Source organism: Marmota flaviventris, chromosome 5 (genome assembly GCF_047511675.1).
Source record: "Marmota flaviventris isolate mMarFla1 chromosome 5, mMarFla1.hap1, whole genome shotgun sequence".
In the NCBI taxonomy this organism is placed as follows: domain Eukaryota; kingdom Metazoa; phylum Chordata; class Mammalia; order Rodentia; family Sciuridae; genus Marmota; species Marmota flaviventris.
Genome location: NC_092502.1, coordinates 7676907 through 7700337, shown reverse-complemented (window position 1 = coordinate 7700337; position 23431 = coordinate 7676907). Strand labels below are relative to the sequence as shown.

At 42.6% G+C, this 23431-nt stretch overlaps 1 protein-coding gene across 1 annotated transcript; it reads right to left on the bottom strand.

Moving 5' to 3' along the window:
* Positions 1-1340: 1340 nt before the first annotated feature.
* Positions 1341-11287, bottom strand: LOC114095363 (zinc finger protein 709-like). Its single transcript, XM_027938547.3, is given in 7 exon segments — positions 1341-1866; positions 1869-1943; positions 1946-1972; positions 1975-4439; positions 4969-5029; positions 5210-5336; positions 11052-11287. Coding segments are annotated over 7 exon segments (3243 nt in total). The 5' UTR covers positions 11112-11287; the 3' UTR covers positions 1341-1438.
* Positions 11288-23431: the final 12144 nt, after the last annotated feature.

Sequence of the window (23431 nt, the reverse complement as noted above, 5' to 3'; positions counted from 1 at the left end):
AGATTTAACCCATTAAAAGCATGTTGCTTTCACATCCTCATGCTGATGCAATGTTCATTCACCCCAGGATGCATTTCCATTACCTCTGAATAGACAAAGGAGAAATGAAGGCACACACTTGCAGAGCTTTTCTCAAGAAAAATGTCACTTGCTGAAGGAAGCACACAACTAATTCCAATGGCTCAAAAGGCTAAGCAGGAGCAATACAAGTTCAAAGCCAGCCTCTGCAACTTAGTGAAGATCTAAGCAATTCAGTGAGACTATGTTTTAAGTTTTTATAATAATTTAAAAAGGGCTGAGATGTGGTTCAGTTCATAAGCAACTCTGGGTTTAATCCCTGGTACCAAAAAAAGGAAAAACAAATGTACTCAAATCTGAACAAGACTGAATGAAACTGAAACAACTGAAGGCCTTGCCACATTTCTACATACAAGGGTTTTCTCCACTATGAGTTCTTCCATGCGATTTCAAAAGACCTGGAAAGTTGATAGTGTGACCACCTTGCTTAAGGACAGAAGGTGATCTCATTCCTTTCATGTCTGAAGGAAACTGTGTAAGTTGAATATTGTCCCACATTGTTTATGCACAGGGTTTTGATACTGTGTGAGTCCTTTCATACAACTGAACAAACTAGAATATCTAAAGCCTTTACATTTCTTACTTGAATGGAATTTATTATTTTATTATTATTATTTTGCATGAATCGTTCAAGATGAATATTTCCAGTTCTTAGAAGGAACTAAAAAACCTAAAAGACACATTTCTCACAGTTACAGGCTTCTCTCCATGAATACTTTCGTATATAAGAAGGAAAATAAAACATCACACTGCCAGGAGATTTGTTTTACAGGGTAAATGAAATGTCTTTGAAGGCAATGAGAAAAAGGAAGAATTTCCATATTTTTTACATTTAGAGTTATTCAGTCTGATGTGATGGTGTACACCTGTAATCCCAGCAATCAGGACAATGAGTCTGAAGGATCACAAGTTTGAGGTCAGTCTCCAGAACTTAGCATGACCCTAAGCAACTCCACTAGTGCCTCACTCAAAATAAAAAATAAAAATGACTGAGGATGGGCTCAGTGGTCAAACACACAAGTACAAAACAAAACAAAACAAATCTGCAATTTGAGCCCTCTCATGTCTTAGAAGGAGACAAGGAGTATTGATTTACCACATTTTTTCACTGCAAGGATTTTTCCCCAGTACACTTACTACTACATGTTTATGAGTAAAATGGTAATAACGAAGACTTTGTCCATTGTTTTCATTAGTAGGATTTCTCTCCAGTATGAGTTTGTTCATGTCTGTGAAGCTGAAAAAATGTAGCAAAGGCTTTTCCACATTGTTGACATTCATAGGGCTTCTCTCCAGTATGTGTTCTTCCATGAATCTGAAGGTGACTGGATCTAGCAAATGCTTTTCCACATTGTTGATGTTAAGAGGTTTCTCTCCAATGAGTTTGTTCATGTGAGTGAAGATGACAAGACTGAGTGAAGGCTTTGCCACACTGCTTACATTTATAGGGCTTCTCTCTAGTATGAGTTCTTCCATGTTTGTTAAGGCAACCGGACCTAGCAAAGGCTTTCCCACATTGCTGACATTCATAGGGCTTCTCTCCAGTATGTGTTCGTTCATGTGAGTGAAGGTTAGAGGACTGAGTGAAGGCTTTGCCACACTGCTTACATTCATAGGGCTTCTCTCCAGTATGAGTTCGTTCATGTATTCGAAGATAAGAGGAAGTAGTGAAGGCTTTTCCACATTGTTGACATTCATAGGGCTTCTCTCTAGTATGAGTTCTCCTATGTATGTGAAGGCAACTGGATGTAGCAAAGGCTTTTTCACATTGTTTACACTTATAGGGCTTCTCTCTAGTATGAGTTCTTTTATGTTTGTGAAGGCAACTGGATGTAGCAAAGGTTTTTCCACATTGTTTACATTCATAGGGTTTTTCTCCAGTATGTGTTCTTCCATGTATGTGAAGCTGACAGGATGTAGAAAAGGCTTTTCCACATTGTTTACATTCATAGGGCTTCTCTCCAGTATGCAATCTTCCGTGTGTATGAAGTTGATGGGATACAGCAAAGGCTTTTCCACACTGTTTACATTCATAGGGCTTCTCTCCAGTATGTGTTCGTCCATGAATCTGAAGGTGACAGGATCTAGCAAAAGCTTTTCCACATTGTTTACATTCATAAGTCTTCTCTCCAATATGAGTTTGTTTATGTGAGTGCAGGTGAAAAGACTGAGTGAAGGCTTTGCCACACTGCTTACATTTATAGAGCTTCTCTCTAGTATGAATTCTTCTATGTTTGTTAAGGCAACTGGATGTAGCAAAGGCTTTTCCACATTGTTGACATTCATAGGGCTTCTCTCCAGTATGAGTTCGTTCATGTGAGTGAAGGTTAGAGGACTGAGTGAAGGCTTTGCCACAGTGCTTACATTTATAGGGCTTCTCTCCAGAATGAGTTCGTTCATGTATTTGGAGATAAGAGGAAATAGTGAAGGTTTTTCCACATTGGAGACATTCATAGGGCTTCTCTCTACTATGAATTTTTCCATGTTTATGAAGGCATCTCAAGGTAGCAAAGGCTTTTCCACATTGTTGACATTCATAGGGCTTCTCTCCAGTATGAATTCGTTCATGTGAATGAAGGTTAGAAGACTCAGTGAAGGCTTTGCCGCACTGCTTACATTTATAGGGCTTCTCTACAGTATGAGTTTTTTCATGTATTTGGAGACAAAAGGAAGTAGTGAAGGCTTTTCCACATTGTTGACATTCGTATGGTTTCTCTCTATGAGTTCTTTCATGTTTGTGAAGGGAACTGGATGTAGTGAAGACTTTTCCACATTGCTTACATTCATAAGGCTTCTCTCCAGTATGAATTCGTTCATGTGCAGAGAGGTTAGAGGACTGAGTGAAGGCTTTGCCACACTGCTTACATTTATAGGGCTTCTCTCCAGTGTGGATTCGTTCATGTATCTGGAGATGAGAGGAAGTGGTGAAGGCTTTTCCACATTGTTGACACTTATAGGTCTTCTCTCTAGTATGAGTTCTTCCATGTTTGTTAAGGCAACTGGATTTAGCAAAGGTTTTTCCACGCTGTTTACAATCATTTATCTTCTCTCCAGTATGCATTCTTCCATGTATGTGAAGCTGACAGAATGTTGCAAAGGCTTTTCCACATTGTTCACATTCATAGGGCTTCTCTCCAGAATGGGTTCTTTCATGTATTTGAAACTGAGGGAATGTAGCAAAGGCTTTTCCACATCGTTTACATTCATAGGGCTTTTCTCCAATATGAGTTTGTTCATGTAATTGAAGTTGAGAGGAACAAGTAAAGGTTTTGTCACATCTTTTACATTCATAGAGTTTTTGTACAGTATGAGTTTGTTCATGTGAGTGAAGGGTAGAACACTGAGTGAAGGCTTTTCCACACTGTTTACATTCATAAGGCTTCTCTCTAGTATGTGTTCTTCCATGTATCTGAAGATGACTGGATCTAGAAAAAAATTTTCCACATTGTTTACATTCATAGGGCTTCTCTCCAGTATGCATTCTTCCATGTCTGTGAAGTTGATGGGCTGTAGCAAAGGCTTTTCCACATTGCTGACACTCATAGGGCTTCTCTCCAGTATGAGTTCGTTCATGTGAGCGAAGGTTAGAGGACTGAGTGAAGGCTTTGCCACACTGCTTACATTTATAGGGCTTCTCTCCAGTATGAGATCGTTCATGTACTTGGAGGTGAGAGGGAAAAGTGAAGGCTTTGCCACACTGCTTACATTTATAGGACTTCTCCCCAGCATGACTTTGTTTATGTATGTGAAGGGAAGAAGAATTTGAGAAGGCTTTTCCACACTGCTTACATTCATAGTGCTTCTCTTCTGTATGAGTTATTTGGTGTCTTCTACATGAACTGGGATTAGTGAAGGCTTTCCCACATTGCTCACATTTATAGGGCTTCTCTCTGGTGTGAGTTACTCCATGGCATTTAAGGGATTTGGAATATTTGAAGCCTTTCACCCAATTTATGCATTCATGGCATTGCTCCTCAGTAGGTGTTTGTTCATGTCTTCTAAAAAGATAGGGAGAACAAAAGGCTTTTCCAAATACCCTACACCTAAAACGTTTATCACGACTGTGTGTTATCATTTGTCTCTGAACATCGGTGAAAGAAGAAGACGTCTCACCGCATTGTGTACTTTCATAGGGTTTCTGCCCAGTATGGGTTTCTTCATGTCTTTGAATGGAATTGGGACAACTGAAGACATTCCCACACACTGTACTTTTATAAGGTCCATTTACAGTTTGTATTAACATTTGTGTTTCACCACTTCTACGAGAAACCAGAGATTTCTCATATTGTTTAAATTCACATGGCTTCTCTTCACATTCCACATGCATGTAGGGTTTCTGTCCAGAGTGAGATGTGATCTGCCTATGAAGGAATAAAGGGCATATGAAGTCTTTTTAATACATAATGCAGTAACATGGATTTACTCTATTAAATTTTTTCTTTGTCAGGTTAATTTAACCATGACTTCTATAAAAATGACCAGCACATTATCAATGCTTGATTTATTAATGATTTTCTATTCATTAATAGGTCTTGGGCTTATATTACCACCAATGCAGTTAAACAGTAGGTTTTCTGACTTGTTCAAATTGCCTGAAAATAAACAGACTGAAAGAAAACAATCCTTACCAACACAGTTTCCCTATAGCTTTTATCCAAACAGTGATATGCACATATGCAATTTCATAGTATTTTTTTTCATGTTGACTACTTTGAAAAGACTGAGTATCTATGTTACATGCAAATATATATATATATATCTGGTAAAAAATATTTATAAGAATAAACACATTTCACATTGTACATATTTCTTTGGTTGGTTTGTTTTAAAAATCAGATGACATTGTAAGATTTCCTCAAGGACATTGCCCCCTCTGGTGAGTACAATTACCTTAGACTACTCCCAGAATTTTCAATCTGAACTTCAATGTTCTTGTCTTCCCATGTGTTTCCTAAAATGGCAACACAGAACAATCATTATGTATTACTTATGAGCTAGAAAAACTTTGCCACAGTCTATGTGCATTTTATGTTGCAATAATTCATCAAAGGATTCCCTTTTCACATTCTACATAAATGACCAAATAAACACTGGTTCTCTATTTGACTAAATAAAGAAACATCACTATTACCTATAGTAGTCAGGTTTCTGAGGACTTCCAGCATCACATCTCTGTAAAGATTCTTCTGGGATAGATCCAGCAAAGTCCATTCCTCCTGGGTGAAGTTCACAGCCACATCCTCAAAGGTCACTGAGATCTAAAATATCACACAAATATGTATTGGAGGCCAGAAGAGATGATAACCTGGGGAATCTATAATCAACATGCATGATGTTCACATGATTCTCTGGCCTCCAGATAAATTCCATGATTTGGTCCATCAAATCTTTAATGCACTATATTCCTCATAGCCATTCCAACACTAGAATTGGGCCACTCAAAAGTCAAACAATAGAGTGTTTGACACCCTTCCTAGTGGTAAGTTCACAGGAAATAAGACATGCTCCCTGGTTATTCCTAACCTTTTTTTGTTGGTTACCCGTGTATTACATGTTCTAACAATGTCCTGTGCAGTACAGAGCTAACATTAGCACTCCTGATATTATTTACCCTTAGAAAAGAAAGGTGACAGAGTAGGAAATTGCTGGAATCAGGAAACTCAGCATTTGAGACAAATCCTGCAAACCACAGTGGTTCACTGTGCCTACACAGTTTATGTAAACAACATGGTATTTCTGATCTGTTTTCCTTCTAAAAGTCTATTGTTCCTTCCTTCCAGAAGTGCCTATAATCACCCCTCACACACACCCTCTAGGCATGCGCTCACTAATAAGCTTTCCTCCCAGATAATCTTTAACCACTTAGTCACAATATGTTAATTGGGGATTATTCTCATCCTGTGTAATGATTAAACCAAGAGAACACGTATAATTTGTCAGGTGCTTTACTCCAGATCAAATTTAGCCAAGTAATAAGCAAATGCAATGATCAATAACAGAATAATTTGGTAATTTCTAATGGTTAATATCAAAGCAAAATGGGGTAAATGGGAAGATGGCATGTGTCTTAGAAATAAGTCAATGTCCCCAAGATGTCACCTTCTCCTAACAACCTTACAAAGTTTTATAAGTCTCATAATAGAAACCACTTTTCCAAACTCACAGGAATAATGAACGTCCAGCAACTGCCAAACACTGCTGAACAGCAGAGGGTTCACTCACATAATGTATAGTCATGCACCACATAGCCATGTTCTGCTCAAGGACATTGTGATCAAGGATGGGCAATATGTGTAATTGTTGTCTGTTGTGAAAGAGATTCTGCACGGCTGTAGAGATGCTGATGCAAAAAAACCTAAGGCAGGAGAACTTCCATGGTGTGACACACAACCACACTCAAGGCCTTAGACATGGGACATTCAGAGCAGCACAATATCAGCAAAAGTTAGCAAATGACCATAAGAAAGCATTCAGTGGGTTGGCCTTCAAGGCTTGGAAAGATGATGAGTGACAGCAGGTGTTGTGGAGTCAGATCACAATTGTGGTCCAGGCAAACAGAAATCCGAGGGGTAAAGGCAGTGCATCCCTTTATTTTCTAGACAAAAAGACCATTTATTATACATTCAAATGTGAAAGAATAAAATACTTTTCAAAAACCTACAGAAAAATTAATGTAAATTTATTTATGGTGGGCAAATTAAAGAAAGAAAAAAAAAATGCATGGAGTGAACCCAGGGCTGCTTAATGACTGAGCTACATCCTGAGCACATGTGTTATTTGTAGACAGGGTCATACTAAGTTGCTCAGGGCAAGGACACTGAGATCTGGAAGCAACAGTTTATTAGTGGCACCATAGCCCAGAGGAACAATTCTTAAAGCCCAAGCCATAAGAAAGTTTTTGGTACATCAAGTCAAGGGACCTGGTGCAATATTTTGGAGGGTGCATATTATATTCTTATATGGGCATAAGCCTTTCAACAGTCTAAGAACTCAGTTTAGGGACTTTTACTTCACTAAGCCTAAAGAGGGATTGTTCTGTTCCTGCTACTTTGTTTGCTGCTTCTGCTACCATGGTTATCTTGTTACAGGCACCTGCAGCTGCTGCAATCCTGCATGAAATGTCAGTAAGCAGAGCTGCTGTGGGTCGGCCTGCAAAATCACAGCTCTTAAACTGTGAAAGTTTCCATCCTTCCTACCACAAGGAATTCAGGGAAATCTGTCAAACTGGCTGAACACAAGCTAATTCACTACACATAGCACAAACAACAAAGTTTCTAGGAAATGCATGAAGCCTTCAACAAACAGGAACAATGCCACAGGAGAAAGAAAAATATTTCCATTTAACTTTTCAAAAACAACAAACATTTACAAAGTATACTGAGAAACAGAAAGGCCCATCTTATCAAATAAACGACTTGAGATAGACCATCTCCGAGAAAGATCAAACTCCAGAATCCCTACACTAATGTCTTTCTTTCTTTTCTTTCTTCCTTTTTTTTTTTTTCTTTTTGGTAACAGAAATTGAACTCAGGAGTGCTTAACCTCTGATCCACACTCCAAGCCCTTTTAATTTTATTTATTTACTTTGAGATCATGTCTCTATAAGTTGTTTAGAGCCTAAGTTGAAATTGTAAACCTCCTGAGCTGCTGGGATTACAGGCATGCGCCACGGAGCCAGCCCTAGGTTAAACACTCAACTAACTGTCTTGAATTTTTTAATACACATGCACCTGAAAGAAAGTCAAAATACACCAGGCAGAGACATACAGAACCGCCCAGGACAATAAAAACCCACAGTTACACTGGGAGACATCAGCACAACTCTGTTAGGTCTGAGACCACACAGCAGAGGAGCAGACAGGAGGACTTCCTTGGCCTTTAGCCAACATTGAAGCACACAGCCTTCTCAGGGCCACAGCAACACCCTCCAGGACAGGGCACATTCTGAGCCATAAACCACACCCCTACAAGTGTGCAACACCAGTGAAATCCCAAGCATGCTCAAAGAACATGGGAATTAAAGCTGAAATCAGATCAGAAGCAGCTGGAAAGCCTCCAGGAAATGAAAGGTGAAACACAGGCTCTAAACAGACACAGGAGGAAGACGTGACTCAAGGGAAAAGTTGACCATTTTGAGAGAAATGGAATGCAAAAGTGCACTGTAGGAAATCAGATGGTGCTTCAGGGATATATAAGGCCTCTATTGTACATTTCAGAAAAGAAGAGCTAAAAGCAATAATTGAACCTTCTAATTCAGGAAACCAGAGAAAGACGACCAAGGGAAATGTAAATGAAACACAAGAAAGTAAAAGAAAGACTGTTGATGAACCCACAATCAGGAAATCAACAACCTGCAGAACGAAATTCTTCATGAACATCAGCATCACTAAAAAACTGATATGAGGCCAAACAAAGAGAGGTTGAGGTTCAGTGGTAGAGCACCTGCCTAGCACCTGTGAGGATTCAATCCTCAACACCACATGAAAAAATGAATAAAATAAAGGGACAAAAAAAAAAAAAAATGAAAACATAGAAGACAAAAGAAAGCTGAGGACAAATAATCTACACATTAGAATAAAAGTGCCACCGATACCAATTCATAGGCACTTCAAGTAAATCATGAGCATGTGCTTCACACAACTTTGATAACTGAGAGGAACTGGACCAATTCTTTATCTCCTACAACTTACACACAAGGAGAAATACACAAATGGATAAGCCAATGCCTACTGAAGAAACTGTGTCAATAACTAATTCACCTCACCCTGAAGGGCACAGGGCAGGTATAGGCACCTTGGGGCAGCCTCTGGAAAGAAAAATGACTGAGGACACTGGACCCTATGAGGAGTCCAAAAGGATCCTCTCTGCCCAAGAAATTCTGATACGGTGCCTGCATTTAAGGAAGATAAAAGGAGAAGCATGAGATTTTTACAGGTGTGAACTGAAGTTCTCTATGAAGTTGCATCTACATCAAAGAACTTTCAGACTACTTGACTCTGGCTAACTAGACCACCAAGAGGATGGAAAGACTAGATTCTCTATGGAGAGCAAAAATTATCTTGGGCTATCTTAAGTCCTTTAATAGCCAATCCTCAACTTTTGTATCAGACCAAATTCTCAGAACTAATAAACTTCTGCTGGGCTTGGTGGTGCATATCTGCAATCCCAGCTGCTTGGAAGGCTGAGGCAGGAGGTTATGAGTTCAAAACCAGTCTCAGCAATTTAGTGAAGCACTAAGCAACTCAGCAAGATCCTGTCTCAAATAAAACAGAAAAATGGGCTGAGGAGGTGGCTCAGTGGTTGAGTGCCCTGGATTCAATCTCCAGTACCAAAACAACAACCACCACCCCTACAACAACAAAAAATGAATGAATTTCTCAGAATGTATCCATAACCTAACCAGACATCTACCTTCCATCATTCCCCAAGGCTAGTAATATAATAAAAACAGACCTATAGAAGAAATTTCCCCTTTTTTTGCTGTAGCCTACCAATATGATGCTCCTACCAATGCAATGGGTTAATGTATACATATATAAATTTCTTTTATCCTGACTATGACAGTTCCTAGAGGCAAAGCAGAGTAATCCCAGCAGTTTGAGAGACTGAGGCAGGAGGATTGATAAATTCAAAGTCAGCCTTGGCAACTCAGATCACATCTCAAATGAAACATACAAAGGTCTGGGGATGGGGCTCAGTGGTTAAGTGCCAATCAGTTCAATCCCTGGTTAAAAAAAAAAAAATGATGTATGTAATATATTCCAGGGTGGAACATATACATCATTAAGGGTAACCTGAATCCATGTTCCTGAATATAGTCATTAATATTTGGATCAAAATGAACTATTTTCCTCAGGTGGGGTGGCCAGTGCCTTTAATCCCAACAGCTTGAGAAGCTGAGGCAGAAGGATCACAAGTTCCAGGGCAACATAGCCACACCCTGTCTGAAAATAAAATTTAAAAGGGATGGGAATGAAGGACAGTAGAATAAATCAGACATTATTACCCTATGTGCATATATGACTGCATGGCCTGTGTGAATCCACATCACATACAAGCAGAAAAAAGAGAATTTAAATTCTATTTACATATGGTGTGTCAAAATGCATTCTACTGTCATTATAACTAATGAAAACAAATTTTAAAAAATAAATAATTTATACAAAAAAAGGGCAGGGTATGTAAACCAGGATTCAATATCCTTTGTACCAATAACCAATTGCTTTATTTTCTTTAAAGCAGTTATTTTACACAAACAAGGGAAAGTGTCAAGTGATTAATCTATTCACAAATAGAAAACAAATTATTTCAAAAGTGTTAGTCTTGCCAGGGATGGTGGCATAGGCCTGTAATCCCAGGGACTCAGAGGCTGAGACAGAAGAATCACAAGTTGGAGACCAACCTCCAAAATAAGTAGGACAAGATCTCAAAATTTAAAAAGAGGGAGGGGGGCGGCGGCGGGGCGGGGTGGGGTGGGGGGGAGTCACTGTTAAAGCTACCTTAGTTTTGACCGTCAATAATATATATTCTTTGCAATATTTCACTAGGGAAAATGAAAATTAACAGATGTGTCCACTTGAAACATACGAGGAAGAACAAATATTTGATAAAGCTGTGAAGTGGAGAGAAAAATGGCATTTTAGAATGAATGCAGGAGGCAACTGCAATTTTAAGGATCTACAGCAGCCTTCAGAGGACCTACACCGGGGAGAGTAGGATTTGTGATCCTGTTTGCTCCACATTTGGAAGACTTCATGTAGGCAACCAGCAAGGAGGGGAGGGAACGCCAAGGACCTGATCCCAGCCCATCCCAAAGACCACTGGTACAGAGGCCCAGGGCCACGCGCCAGCAGAGACTAGGACCCACGCTCTGCAGCTGACCTCGGGACCCAGCCGTCGGCACACTCGGGGGACCAGAGAACAAGGCCCAGAGCCACCCGCCCGCCATGACTCCTCCACGCTCCGCAGCTCACCCGCGGGTGCCGACCGAGTTCCGCCAGCCCCGGCCGCACAGTCACCATTTTGGCTTCCATGGTGACCCGCTGTCCTCTCCAGGGACCTCCCGGCACCGGAGCTCTCGGAGAACAAAGGCTGCTCAGAGTCACAGAAGCCTCCGAAGCAGAACACGCGGCGCGAGGAAAGGCAGGAGCGGATTTGCTGAGGAAAAAAAGCCCGCCGGATTACCGAAGCCCGCCCGACTGCGGAAGCCAGCCCGACTGCGGAAGCCAGCCCGACTGCGGAAGCCAGCCCTCCCCCGCCGTCGGCGCACCTGATTGGACAGTTCCACCCGGCGTCCCTGATGGACCGCCTCCAGGCGCGGCTCCGCATTGTGAGTGACGGCTAACATCACCCAATCACTGGCGAGAGGGACAGATCCTTGGGCCCCGCCCTGTTTCTCGCGGGCCTCTTTGCAGTTCTGGGACCCAATCGCGGAAGGAAGCCTTTGCTGGGAACCTGGCACGGAAGGTGACCTCTGGGCCTGGGCTGTGGCTCTAGGGAGAGGTTTTCCTAGCACGGGTGAGGCCCTAGGTTGTCACCTCACCACGGAAACGAACAGCAATGACAGCAACAGTTCCTGGGGAGTCTGAGGCAGGAGGAGCCCAAGTTCACGTCAGCTTCTGCAAACAGTGAGACCCTGTGTTGAAATAAAGTAAAAACGGTTGGGGACCTGGCTCAGAGGTCAACCCCACTGGGTTTGTTCCCTAGGACAGCAAAGAAGAACGAGGTGTATATATATTCTATCAGCTGGTGTGAGCTCGGGACTTAGCAAGACAGTCTAAGAACTTGTGAAACACTGTTTAAAGATATATATATATATATATATATGTATATATATATGTATATATATGTATATATATGTATATATATGTATATATGTGTATATATGTATATATATATGTATATATATATATGTATATATATATATATATATATATATCGGGCTGGGGATGTGGCTCAAGCGGTAGCGCGCTCGCCTGGCATGCGCGGGGCGCTGGGTTCGATCCTCAGCAACACATAAAAATAAAATAAAGATGTTGTGTCCACTGAAAACTAAAAAATAAATATTAAAAAATTTTCTCTCTCTCTCTTTAAAAAAAAAGCATATATATCACATGATATCAAAAAATGAGAACAATTTGACAATTAGTTCAATAATTCTCATCCCCTCCTGGCCTCTGCTCTTTTGAGGAGGCAGCCTGAGCTACGAAAGGAAGCAATTGGGCTTGGCTTTGTAGTTCAGTAAAATGAATAAAAATAAAATAAAAAAGGAAGGCAGGCCGGCAATCCTCTGGGGGGTGCGATATAAAATGGGTGTAGATATTCTACATTCTACTATTAGGGAGTCCTAGGCAGAGACATGACTCTGGTGATCCCACAGGTCAGGTCAGCTGTTTACTCCAGAACCAAGCAGAAAAGGTCATGATGAAAAGCAGGAAAGGGACGGTGATCAGTGCAGCTACAACAGAAAGACAAGGGAACCCTATCCTTAAACCTGGCTTCAGGGGTGACAAGGACTTTGAGGTTTTATACAAAAGGTGATCATAGGCAGGTATGTGTACAAAAAACTGTAGGATTTGGTATTATCTGTGGCTTCAGGCACCTGTGGGTCTCCTAAGATATATGTGAGCTCATGCTCATTTGCCCCCTTGACTCATGTCACTCCATTGCATAGACTGAGGTCACTTAGTCTCTCAGGAGGAGTCCCGTCCCATGTGTGTTTCCATGTAAAGTGTTCAGAGGCATCAACATTTTCAAGAAAAGCCACATGCCCAACCTCTCCTGCCCAGAAAGCAATTGACCCCCAGATGCTGACCCAGTGCTCTCAGCTTCCTGGGTTTCAATTGCTAGTTACACCATAAAGAAACAAAAACCCTGCTCAGCTCTACTTATAAATCTTGGATATAAATCCCAAACATTTACCACTCAGGCCAATATGGCCTGTGGTATCGTCCATCTTATCCCTCTTGGAAAGTAAATAAAATTTTCTTCTTTGCTTTTAACTTGGACTTTGTGAAGTCTTTCACATCCTGCACACTGGCCTAAGTTCATTCTGCCTAACATTATCAACTATGGACGGAGGGCTGGGGGGCTAATATATAAAGATCATATTCCCACAAGTATGGAACAGTGGCCACTTACCTGCCAGGGCTAAGATCTGACCTCCAGATGCTTTTTTCTCTTTACCTTGTGCTAGGGATGGAATCCATGGCAGGGGCACTTTATCAGTGAGCTATATCCTCAACACCCTTTTTATAGTGGTACAAAGAAAGTGCGCGGGAGCATAAATATAATGGGTTTGAGAAAATGACTCCCGATAGGGACTCCAATCTATTATTGATCAAATGAAGAAAATGACACATGATTAGGCTGGGCATGGTGGCACACACCTGTAATCCCAGTGGGTACAGATGCTGAGGCAGGAGGATTGCTAGTTCAAAACCAGCATCAGCAAAAGAGAAGTCTTAAGCAAGTTAGTAAGAACCTGTCTCTTAGTAAAATAGAAAATAGAGCAGGAGATTGATTCAGTGGCTGAGTGCCCCTGAGTTCAATCCCCAGCACACACACATACACACAAACATACACACACAAATCCTAATTATATCATTGGTCTCCCTTTAACTTCTTCAAAAGACATAAGATTACATAATGCAATAACTCTTTCAGCAAGTTACTGTTTAATCTGTAATTTTACAGATATGACATATAAAAGAATAATATGAAAATGGAATATAGAACAGGATTTATGTGAAGAAGGAAATAGAGCTATGTAGGATATTTTAGCTGGCATTCTTAGTATGAATGTGTGGATGATTCTGATGAGACACACATGGTATGAGATATAAAAAGTCCAGGGATCCATTTTCAGAACACAGCATTTAGCCTTAAATGTAAAATTGGGATGTAAGAAAGACAGCCTGAGGGGAAATAGAGCAGAATTCAAAGATACAAGCATAGCACCACAGCCTGTTGATGTGGCAGATTCAGATTCCATGTACCTGAACCCTCCTTGACCCACAGGAGGTAGGGGATGGGTTTAGCCTGACCAACAGAAATAGAAATATCTGTTAATTTAGGTAAAGTAAAACTCTCTACATGCCAAGATGCATTCAATCCAAGAAGGCTTTCCTGCTACAAGAGAACAAGGGAAGTGGGTACAACTAATTATATATTTTTTAATATACATATATCTATTTTTTTTTATTCCAGGGATTTAACTAAGGGGGGCTTAAACACTGAGCCAGATTTCCAGCTCTTTTTATTTTTATTTTTTTCAGTTTCGATACAGGATCTTGCTAAGTTGCTTAGGGCCACACTAAGTTGCCGAGACTCGCTTTGAACTTGCAGTCCTCCTGCCTCAGCCTCCCAAACCACTGGAATTACAGGTGTGTACCACACTGCCCAGCATCATATTTCTTTAAATGATCCTATGGGAGATAGCAAAACCCAGGTGATGATCCGGAAGATGGCACACGCCATAATACTTACCCAGTGAGGAACTGGGGGTTAGGGGGGCCTTGGGCTCCTGATGATAAAATGCTGGCCATACTACTCTCTGTGTGTCTGCTCCCTCATACATTCAATCTTGCAAGTCCATCAGTAAAAGCTGTGCTTTCTCTGTACCTTTGTCTCTCAATCTTTTAGGAGACAGAGAAATGACAATGATAGGAACACAATATTAAGAGAATAATTCTATAAAATGGGTTCACTGTGCTGGCCCCACATGCTTTCTTTGCCTAAAAGCAATTTACCTGCAACTCTGCCTGGCTTAAGTGGACAAGATAAGTCACATTATTCAGCAAACTACCTGTTATCTGTAGGAGCAGTGCAGGCAAGGAATACCCTAAGAAGAACCCGAGTTACTTTGCAGGAAGACTTTTGTGACCCTTTTCACAGGCCAGGTTTTGGAAGATAAGAATAATTATTTGGTTAAGAATCCAATTAGAACAGCTCAGCATGGCTCAAGGTGACATAGACTTGCAATGACAGTGGGGACTTAAAAGTCTGATATCACCCTGTGGTCAGTCAGAGGTCAAGAGGTAGACCTGAGCAGGAGTCTCTGGAAACTTCCCTGAAACCCCAATAAAACTGGAGTGCAGGAGAGGCACACTGACCCTCTCCTTTGTGAGAGGACCTGTTCTCTCCCTTGAGAGGCTCCCCTTTCCCTTTTCCTGTCCCTTCAATAAGCTCATGTCTACTGGGGGACTCACCTGAAATTTTTCTGACTTGATTGCAAGAATGGAGGTTTGAAGGAGGTCTTTATGTTATCTCCGTTTCTCTGGGTCTATAACAAAGCCATTTTTGAGTTTTGGACGAGTGAGCATATTTCTCACGCATGATAACTCATCTCTAGGCCAATACATATAAAACTGGAAAAAAATCACGGAAGAAATTCTTCATTAGCAAACAAAACCAAAACAAAACATAAAAAAGATCAGTAGCCTTGTATTGTGATTCAAACCATGCCAGGAGGATCAAAAATTCTAGGCCATCCTCAGCAATTTAGCCTCACCCTCTCTCAAAATAAAGTTTTAAAAGGGGCAGGAAATACAGTTCAGTATTAGAGCACCCCTGGGTTCAATCCCCAGTAAAACACAATCACACACAATGAAGATGGATAGAGGAATAAAAATGACATAAGAAAATAGAAAAATGTAAAAGGGCAGATATGAATCCACATTAACAGAAACATTAAAATGTGAATTGACAGAACAATCCTATTGAAAGGTAGAGGTCATCAGACAGAATGAAAACATGGTCCAATTCTATGCTATCTACAGGGGTCACTGTTTGTAAGCAAATATATAAAGAGTTTGAAAACAAAAGGATGTGAATCATACACCATGCAGACAGCCAACAGGAGTGAGCTGTACTGTAGTACCTCTACTAACATCAGGCAAAATATTTCAAAGCCAAATATTTACTGATAAATAACATCCATGAGGCATGGAAGCATGAGTTTAAGGTGTTACTGAATGCCCCATTTTTTTTTCCTAATGCCAATCCAATAATGAGGGCACAGAGTTGAGAAAAAAGGGAAAAAAAAGTTTGCTAGCAAAGAAGCAGCACAGGGGTTTCTGTCCCAGAGGCTGTAATTCTGACCATTAGAAGAATGGGGGCGGGGGGGTGTGTACCAGGGATTGAATTCAGGGGCCCTTGACCACTGAGCCATATACCCAGCCCTATTTTATATTTGATTTACAGACAGGGTCTCACTGAGTTACTTAGCACTTCACATTTGCTGAGGCTGCCTTTGAACTCTTGATCCTCCCGCCTCAGCCTCCGAAGTGACTGAAGATTACACACATCGCCACCACACCTGGCTCAAAACAAAATATTTTATTAATAAGATGGAAAGTCCTTAGTCTGAGATCAATTAGAGTTTAGAATTAAGTTATTCTGTGTTTGGTTTGGTTAGATGTTGTAGGAACACGAACGAGGGTCCAGCAGACACAAAAGCTGCTTAGTGTCCACACAGTGTCATACAGTTCACCCTCAGGGCCTCCCCTAGATATGGAGGCACCCTGTAGCATCCTTACACATTCTTACCAAGATGAACATTCTGGAATCTGCTTAAAACACAAGCTAACTTTGGGACATGTAAGAGGGCCAGATGTCTGCACAGGAGAGTGGGCTGCCATGAGGATGGCAGGTGGGGATGCAATGACAGAATGACAGACATGCCACATCATTTCCCCATGAGAAGGCCTAGTTCTGGAGGCTGCTCCTGTAAGGGAAATGAGACATAAAGATCTTTGACTGGATATTGGTTCCTAGACCAACTGAGTTGCAGAGGTGATCTGGGGCTTTACATAGACCCCTGCTAGACCCATTTCCAGGAAAGTGACAATTCCAGGCTTGCCTAAGTCCTCCACCCTCACATTTTACCAGAACCTGAGACTCAGAAGAGAAAACATCATGAGCAATTTGGTCCCAAGTCTGCCCCAGATCTCCTTCCTGGGTGTGTGAGTGCATGCAGTCTTGGGCTCTGGCCTTCTAGAAGAGCCAGAGTAGGACCCAGAGTAGGTAGCCTTGCTGAATGAACATCTTATCCATGGTCAGGACAGCCACAAAGGGCTTGGGGGTTTAGGGGGACCTGTTCTCTGGCAGCCAAGGGCAGCCAACAGCCTAGACACAAGGGTTTCACAGGAGGGAGATTTGAAATGGAAGGAGAGGACTGAGACTCTGCTGCCCACCCAAAGTGCCATCCTGTCCATCTTGGATGCCTGGCTGGACAAGCACCCAGAGGAATCCTGTTAGCCTAGTTTTAAAGTGAAAAGTAGAGGGCCTGGGGTGGGCTGCCTTGGTCTGGGTGAAGCTCAGACTACACATGGGCTCAAGGAATCAGATAGCTGGATTGGGATCCTGGCTCCCAGGATGCCTTGCCCCTGTGATAAGTGTGTCTCACCAGAGGCTTGGTTTTTTTCTGTGTGAAGGGGACAATGCTGTCATCATCCACACATGGAGTTTGGGCAAGGCACAGTGGATGTGGAAGCGCAGACTTTATCTAAGTCAAATTGAGGATGATCCACAGAAGAAGGAAATTCTGTCCACCTAGAATGTGTGCTCTTGAATCTGTATCCTAATCATCTGGGTTTATAGATCATTAAGGGAAACAATGGAGGAAGTCAGAGGAGGAGGTGGCAGCACACCTGTAGCTGTGCTGCTCTGGCTGAGGAGACCTCTTCCAGGGGCTGTCTTCTATCTTGGGCTAGGTCAGAATGACCTGGAAAGCTTCAGTCTCAGGCCTCCTGCTTTCCCAAGCTAAATGATTCTGTGGCCTCCTTCCCTTGTTTGTATGTGATGCTTGGGACCATATTTCACATACCTGGGTCACATGTGGGCACTGTTAAATGAGGAGAGCTTGAGAACAAAGAAAAATGGAGGTGAAAAGCCTGGCCTAGTGTTTGAAGGAGACCCTGCGGAGACCCAGCGTCCTGGGTGGCCTCCTATCCTGCAGACCATAGCCCTGTTAGTGAATGAACCTCCTCACCCAAGGTCAGGTGCACCCTTTTCCTCAGCAGCTGGGTGATGCTGGGTCCAATGAGTCCCTCTAGCTCTGATGGGACAGGAAAACTGGCCAGCCTCTTTCTGGGATTCCAGGAAGCTTACAAAAAGAGCACATATCCTCATCCCTCACTCCTGACAGCCCTTACTCAGCTCCTCTTCTTCTGATGAGAGACGTAAATATTTAATTTTTATAATGAGTTGATGCTATAGTTGAACATGATACTAGAATTCGCCCTCTACAACTTTGGAGTTGTTCTGTTATTTCACTTGCAGGGAAAGCGTAAATGAGATTCAGACTACTTCATTCCTCCTTGAATTAAGGAGAAGTGTGAAGTATGTGGTCAGGGCGCCCCCTGCCGTGCTCCTGCAAGATCACACAGCAGCACTGTTCCCCCAGCATTCTTTTAGCCTCAAAATGTGTCACCTGAGCCGGGAGTGGAGCCAGGACCTCAGATTCCCCAGGCTTCAGAAGTACTGGGTATTTACACAGGACATATCAATAACCTTGGGCAAACAGGTGAGTTAAAGTAACACTGCAGGACTCATTAAGGCCCTTTCTACAAATAAATTACAAAATAGCCCTGAGGAAGTGGCTCAGTGGTTGATGCCCCTGAATTCATTCTCCAGAAGCCCTCCTCTCAACCCCAGAAAAAAACAAAAAAACAAAAACAAAAACAAAACAACAACAACAACAACAAAACTACAGGAAGTGTGTCCTGATTCATGGCAGGGGCAGCCTTCCTCTATGATCGTCCCCCTGATTGGGACAAAAGGTTAAAAATTAGCAAGTTGAAAATCATCCTCAGGAGGCACAATTTAAAAAACAAAACAAAACCAAAAAACCCAGACATATAGAGGGGAATCCCCCCTCCAGGGGGGAGATCCCTCTAACAAAACAAAACAAAAAAACTAGACTATTTAAGGAACTCTAATGAGTCAATATAAAATGACAGTGTCCACTGTTATTTTATATTGACTCATTAGAGTTCCTTATATAGTCTAGATACTAGAACTAATAAAATATGTAACGTGGAATTTATTTTCCGTTCAGCAACTTCTTTTTAACAATATTTGAACATAAAAATTGTATGTATAATTAAAATATATACCATCATTTTATATATTAATTATGTTTTGATAATTATGTTTTGTTCCTCCAGAGAGGGGAGACCCCTCAGACCTGGGTGTCGGGGTGGAGCACCCCCCCCCCCCAGCACCTGGGGGATCGGAGACTCCCCCCTGCAGTGGGAGACCCCTCGAACCTGGGTGTAGGGGGTGAGCTCTGTATACCATTGCACCCAGGGTAGGGGGGACTCTCCCCTCCTGGGGGGGAGACACCTCTACCCTGAGTAATGAGGGGGAGCTTTCCCCCCCGCACCCAGGGTAGGGGGGCATCCTTCCTCCAGCGGGGAGACCTCTATAACCTGGGTGTGTGGGGGGGGATCTCAGCACCTCACCCAGGGTAGAGGGGAATCCCCCCTCCAGGGGGGAGATCCCTCTAACCTGGGTGTCGTGGGGAACTCTGCACACCTTAACACTCAGATAGAGGGGACACCCTCCTCCAGGGGGGAATACCTCTCTAACCTGGGTGTTGTGTGTGTGGGGGGAGCTCTGCACACCTCAACACCCAGGGGAGAGGAGAGTCCCCCCTCCATGGGGGAGACTCCTCGAACCTGGGTGTGGGGGCGGAGATCTGTATACCATCGCATCCAGGAGAGAGGGGACTCATCCTCCAGGGGGGAGACCCCTTGAACCTGCGTGATGGGGGGAGGGGAGCTCTGTACACCATCGCACCCAGGGGAGAGAGGACTCTCTACTCTAGGGGGAAGACCCCTTGAACATGAGTTTTGGGCTGGAGGGAACTAGGTACACCATAGCACCCAGGTAAGAGGGGTCCTCCCCTCCAGGAGGGAGACCCCTCGAACCTAGGTTTTTTTGGGGAGCTTTGTACAACATGGCACCCAGGGGAGAGGGGACTCCCCCTTCCAGGGGGGATACCCCTAGAATCTGGGTTTCTTGGGGGGGAAGCTCCCCCCCCCACCACACCCAGGGTATAGGGACTCCCTGCTTCACAGGGGAGAGGGGAGAGGGGACTCCCCCCTCTAGGAGGGAGACCCCTCAAACCTGTGTGTGTGACGGGGGAGCTCTGTACAACATGGCACCCAGGGGAGAGGGGACTCCCCCTTTTAGTGAGCAAACCGCTCAAACCTGGGTGTTTGGGGGGGTGGGGAGTTCTGTACAACATAGCACCCAGAGGAGAGGGGACTCCCCACTCCATGAGGGAGACCCGTCGAACCTAGGTGTGGGGAGGCAACTCTGTACACCATTGCACCCAGGGGAGAGGGGACTCCCTACTCCAGGGAAGAGACCCCTGGAACCTGGGTGTGTGTGTGTGTGTGGGGGGGAGCTCTGTAAACAATCACACCCAGGGGAGAGGGGACTCCCCCTCCATGGAGGAGACCCCTTGAAACTGGGTATGTAGGGGGAGAGCTCTGTACTCCATTGCCCCCAGGGGAGAGGGGACCCTTTGAATCTGGGTGTGTGTGTGTGTGTGTGTAGGGGGAGCTCTGTACACCATTGCACCCAGGAGAAAGGGGACTCCCCCCTGGAGGGGGAGACCCCTCCAACCTGTGTGTCAGGGGAGAGCTCTGTACACCTTGGCACCCAGGGTAGAGGGGACTTCCCCCTCCAGGGGGATACCTCTAGAACATGGGTGTCGTGGGGGGGAGCTCCCCCAATGCTGCACCCAGGGTAGAGGGGACTCCCCCCTCCAGGGGGGAGACCTTTCTAACCTGGGTGTAGGGGGCCAGCTTCTCCCTCCCACCGAACCCAGGGTGGAGGGATCTCCCCCCTCTAGGGAGGAGATCCCTCCAACCTGGGTATGTGTGTGTGGGAAGCTCCTCCCACTTCACCCAGGTGAGAGGGACTCCCCCCTCCAGGGGTGAGACCCCTTGAGCCTGGTTGTCGTTGGAGAGCTCCCCCCCACTGCATCCAGGGTATAGGGAAGTCCCCCCTCCAGAGGGGAGACCCCTGGAACCTGGGTGTGTGTGTGGGAGCTCCCCCCCACTGCACCCAGGGTAGAGGGGACTTCCTCCTCCAGCGGGGAGACCTTTGGAACCTGGGTGTGTGGGGGGGTAGGTTCACCCCAATGCACCCAGGGTAGAGGGGACTCCCCGCCTCCAGCGGGGAGAGCACTCTAACCTTCGTGTGGCAGGGGACCTCCTACCGCCTCTGTGGCCAAAGCATCATGGAACACTGATTACCAGGTTTTTTTGTGGTGTAGTTTCAATATACAAATCTTTGTTGAGTCAAATACAAGTTAGGAATTTATGAAATGGATTTTTTGCTCAATAAGTTTTGCAGCAGTGCCCTTGGAAACATACCTAAAATGTGGAAAGAATCTGTCAGTTTTTCCTTATATTTAAATATTAATTTTGATTTTTGTATAACATTCTCTTCTGTGTTTCATTGTGTTTTGTTTTGTTTTGTTTTATAAAAGGAATTGAATACACAAATACACATGCACAGATACACACAAGAAGAGTTTGGTGGAAAAAGCTGGTGTGTGCAAAGTAAAACATACAGCTCTCTGCTGAAATAGTTGACTAAGGAGTGCAGTTCTACCAGTTCAGAGAAACCAGGTGAGAAAAGCCAAAGAGACCCTATCAAGGGAGAGTAACCATACTGATTTTCATTGAACAGATGGAACAACCACCGATTCTTGGACTAAGCTCTCTAAATGAATGGAAATGTTGCTTGATTTCCTTCTAATTATGAATTTTCTTTTTTTCTACTTATAGAAGAAGTTGTCAGAGAATGTCTCTTTGCTGCTTATGGAATACTAAATGGTTTAAATTCACTGGTTATTATCTATGTAGATGACCCTAGGTTTATGTTTAATCTTAAAATATCACAAGTACCATTTGTATTTTTTATGTATTCCTTACAATCCTGTCCAGATTCGACCATGCTTTTAAAAAATTCTTTTCATATAAATACAACTTTTTTTCCACATACCATTTTTTTAGGTGTTTTATCTCCCCTCAAACTCAGTGCAGCCTTTTCTGTTTCTATATCTCAGTTGGGAAACTAAGTCTGTTAGCCTTGAATGTTGTTTTCAGGAAGCTTGTAGGTTGATGAGACTTTTGAAAAATCTCCCAACTCTGACCCCCATATTTGAGGCTGCCCTCAGAGCTGCTAGCTGGGGGTGGCCTTCCCCTGCTGACATACTCAGGTATTCCGGCCTTCCCAACCCCAACTGCATGCTATGGGACTCCACCTGGATGTTACTGTGAGGAGTTAAAAGAAGTTTTAAGAGTGTACATTGCATGACACACTGCTTTTGAAATAAGCATCTCTGTGAAGCTGGAACTCTGGCAACCCTTTGTTATACCTATATCCTGCTGCAAATTTTCTCTTAAGAGTCTAGTGAAATAAACCATCAAAGCCCTTGAGGAATAATACAAAATTCTAGGAATGAAGGCAAGTAAGAAAATCCCAGACTTTCAGGCAAAAAAATTTTTATTAATATATGACCACTGTTTATTATATTTCTATGTCAACCTCATTATAAATATGATTGAAAACAAAAATAATCTAATAAAGGTCCTTAATGCTTATTGCCAGATTGCTTGTTTTAAAACTTGGTAGCCTATTTTATACTTATCTACATTTTATTATATCAAATTTACCAAAATTTGCTAATATTTATTCTTATTGTTTTAAAATTTCCAATTGTGAAAGAAAAATTGACAACTTTTCACCCATTTATACATCTTCACATTTGCTTAAATGCTTTATAGTATTTATTTAATATTGACTTCTGAGCTCAATATAATAAAACGTACTTGAACATTTGCCTCAAAAAGTGTGGCTTTTCTAGGTTTTGCTGTAAATTATTAAAATTAATTCTTTTTAATTAAATGAAATCTTAATAAACATTTTCTTCTTTAAAATAATTTTAGAATAAATTTCTAGAACCATTTGTAAAACATGAAACTATGTATATGTGAAATGAAACAACATTTGGATTTTTTTTAAATACATGACAGCGGAATGCATTACAATTCTTATTACACATATAGAACACGATTTTCATATCTTGTATATAAAGTATGTTCACACCAATTCATGTCTTTATACATGTACTTTTTTTGCATTATAATTCTTTATTTTTAAAAAACATTTTATTAGTTATTGGTGGACCTTTATTTATTTATATGTGATGCTGAGAATCGATCCCAGTGCCTCACACATGCTAGGCAAGCACTCTACCAATGAGCCACAACACCAGCCCCTGCATTATAATTCTTATTACACACATATACCACAATTTTGCATATCT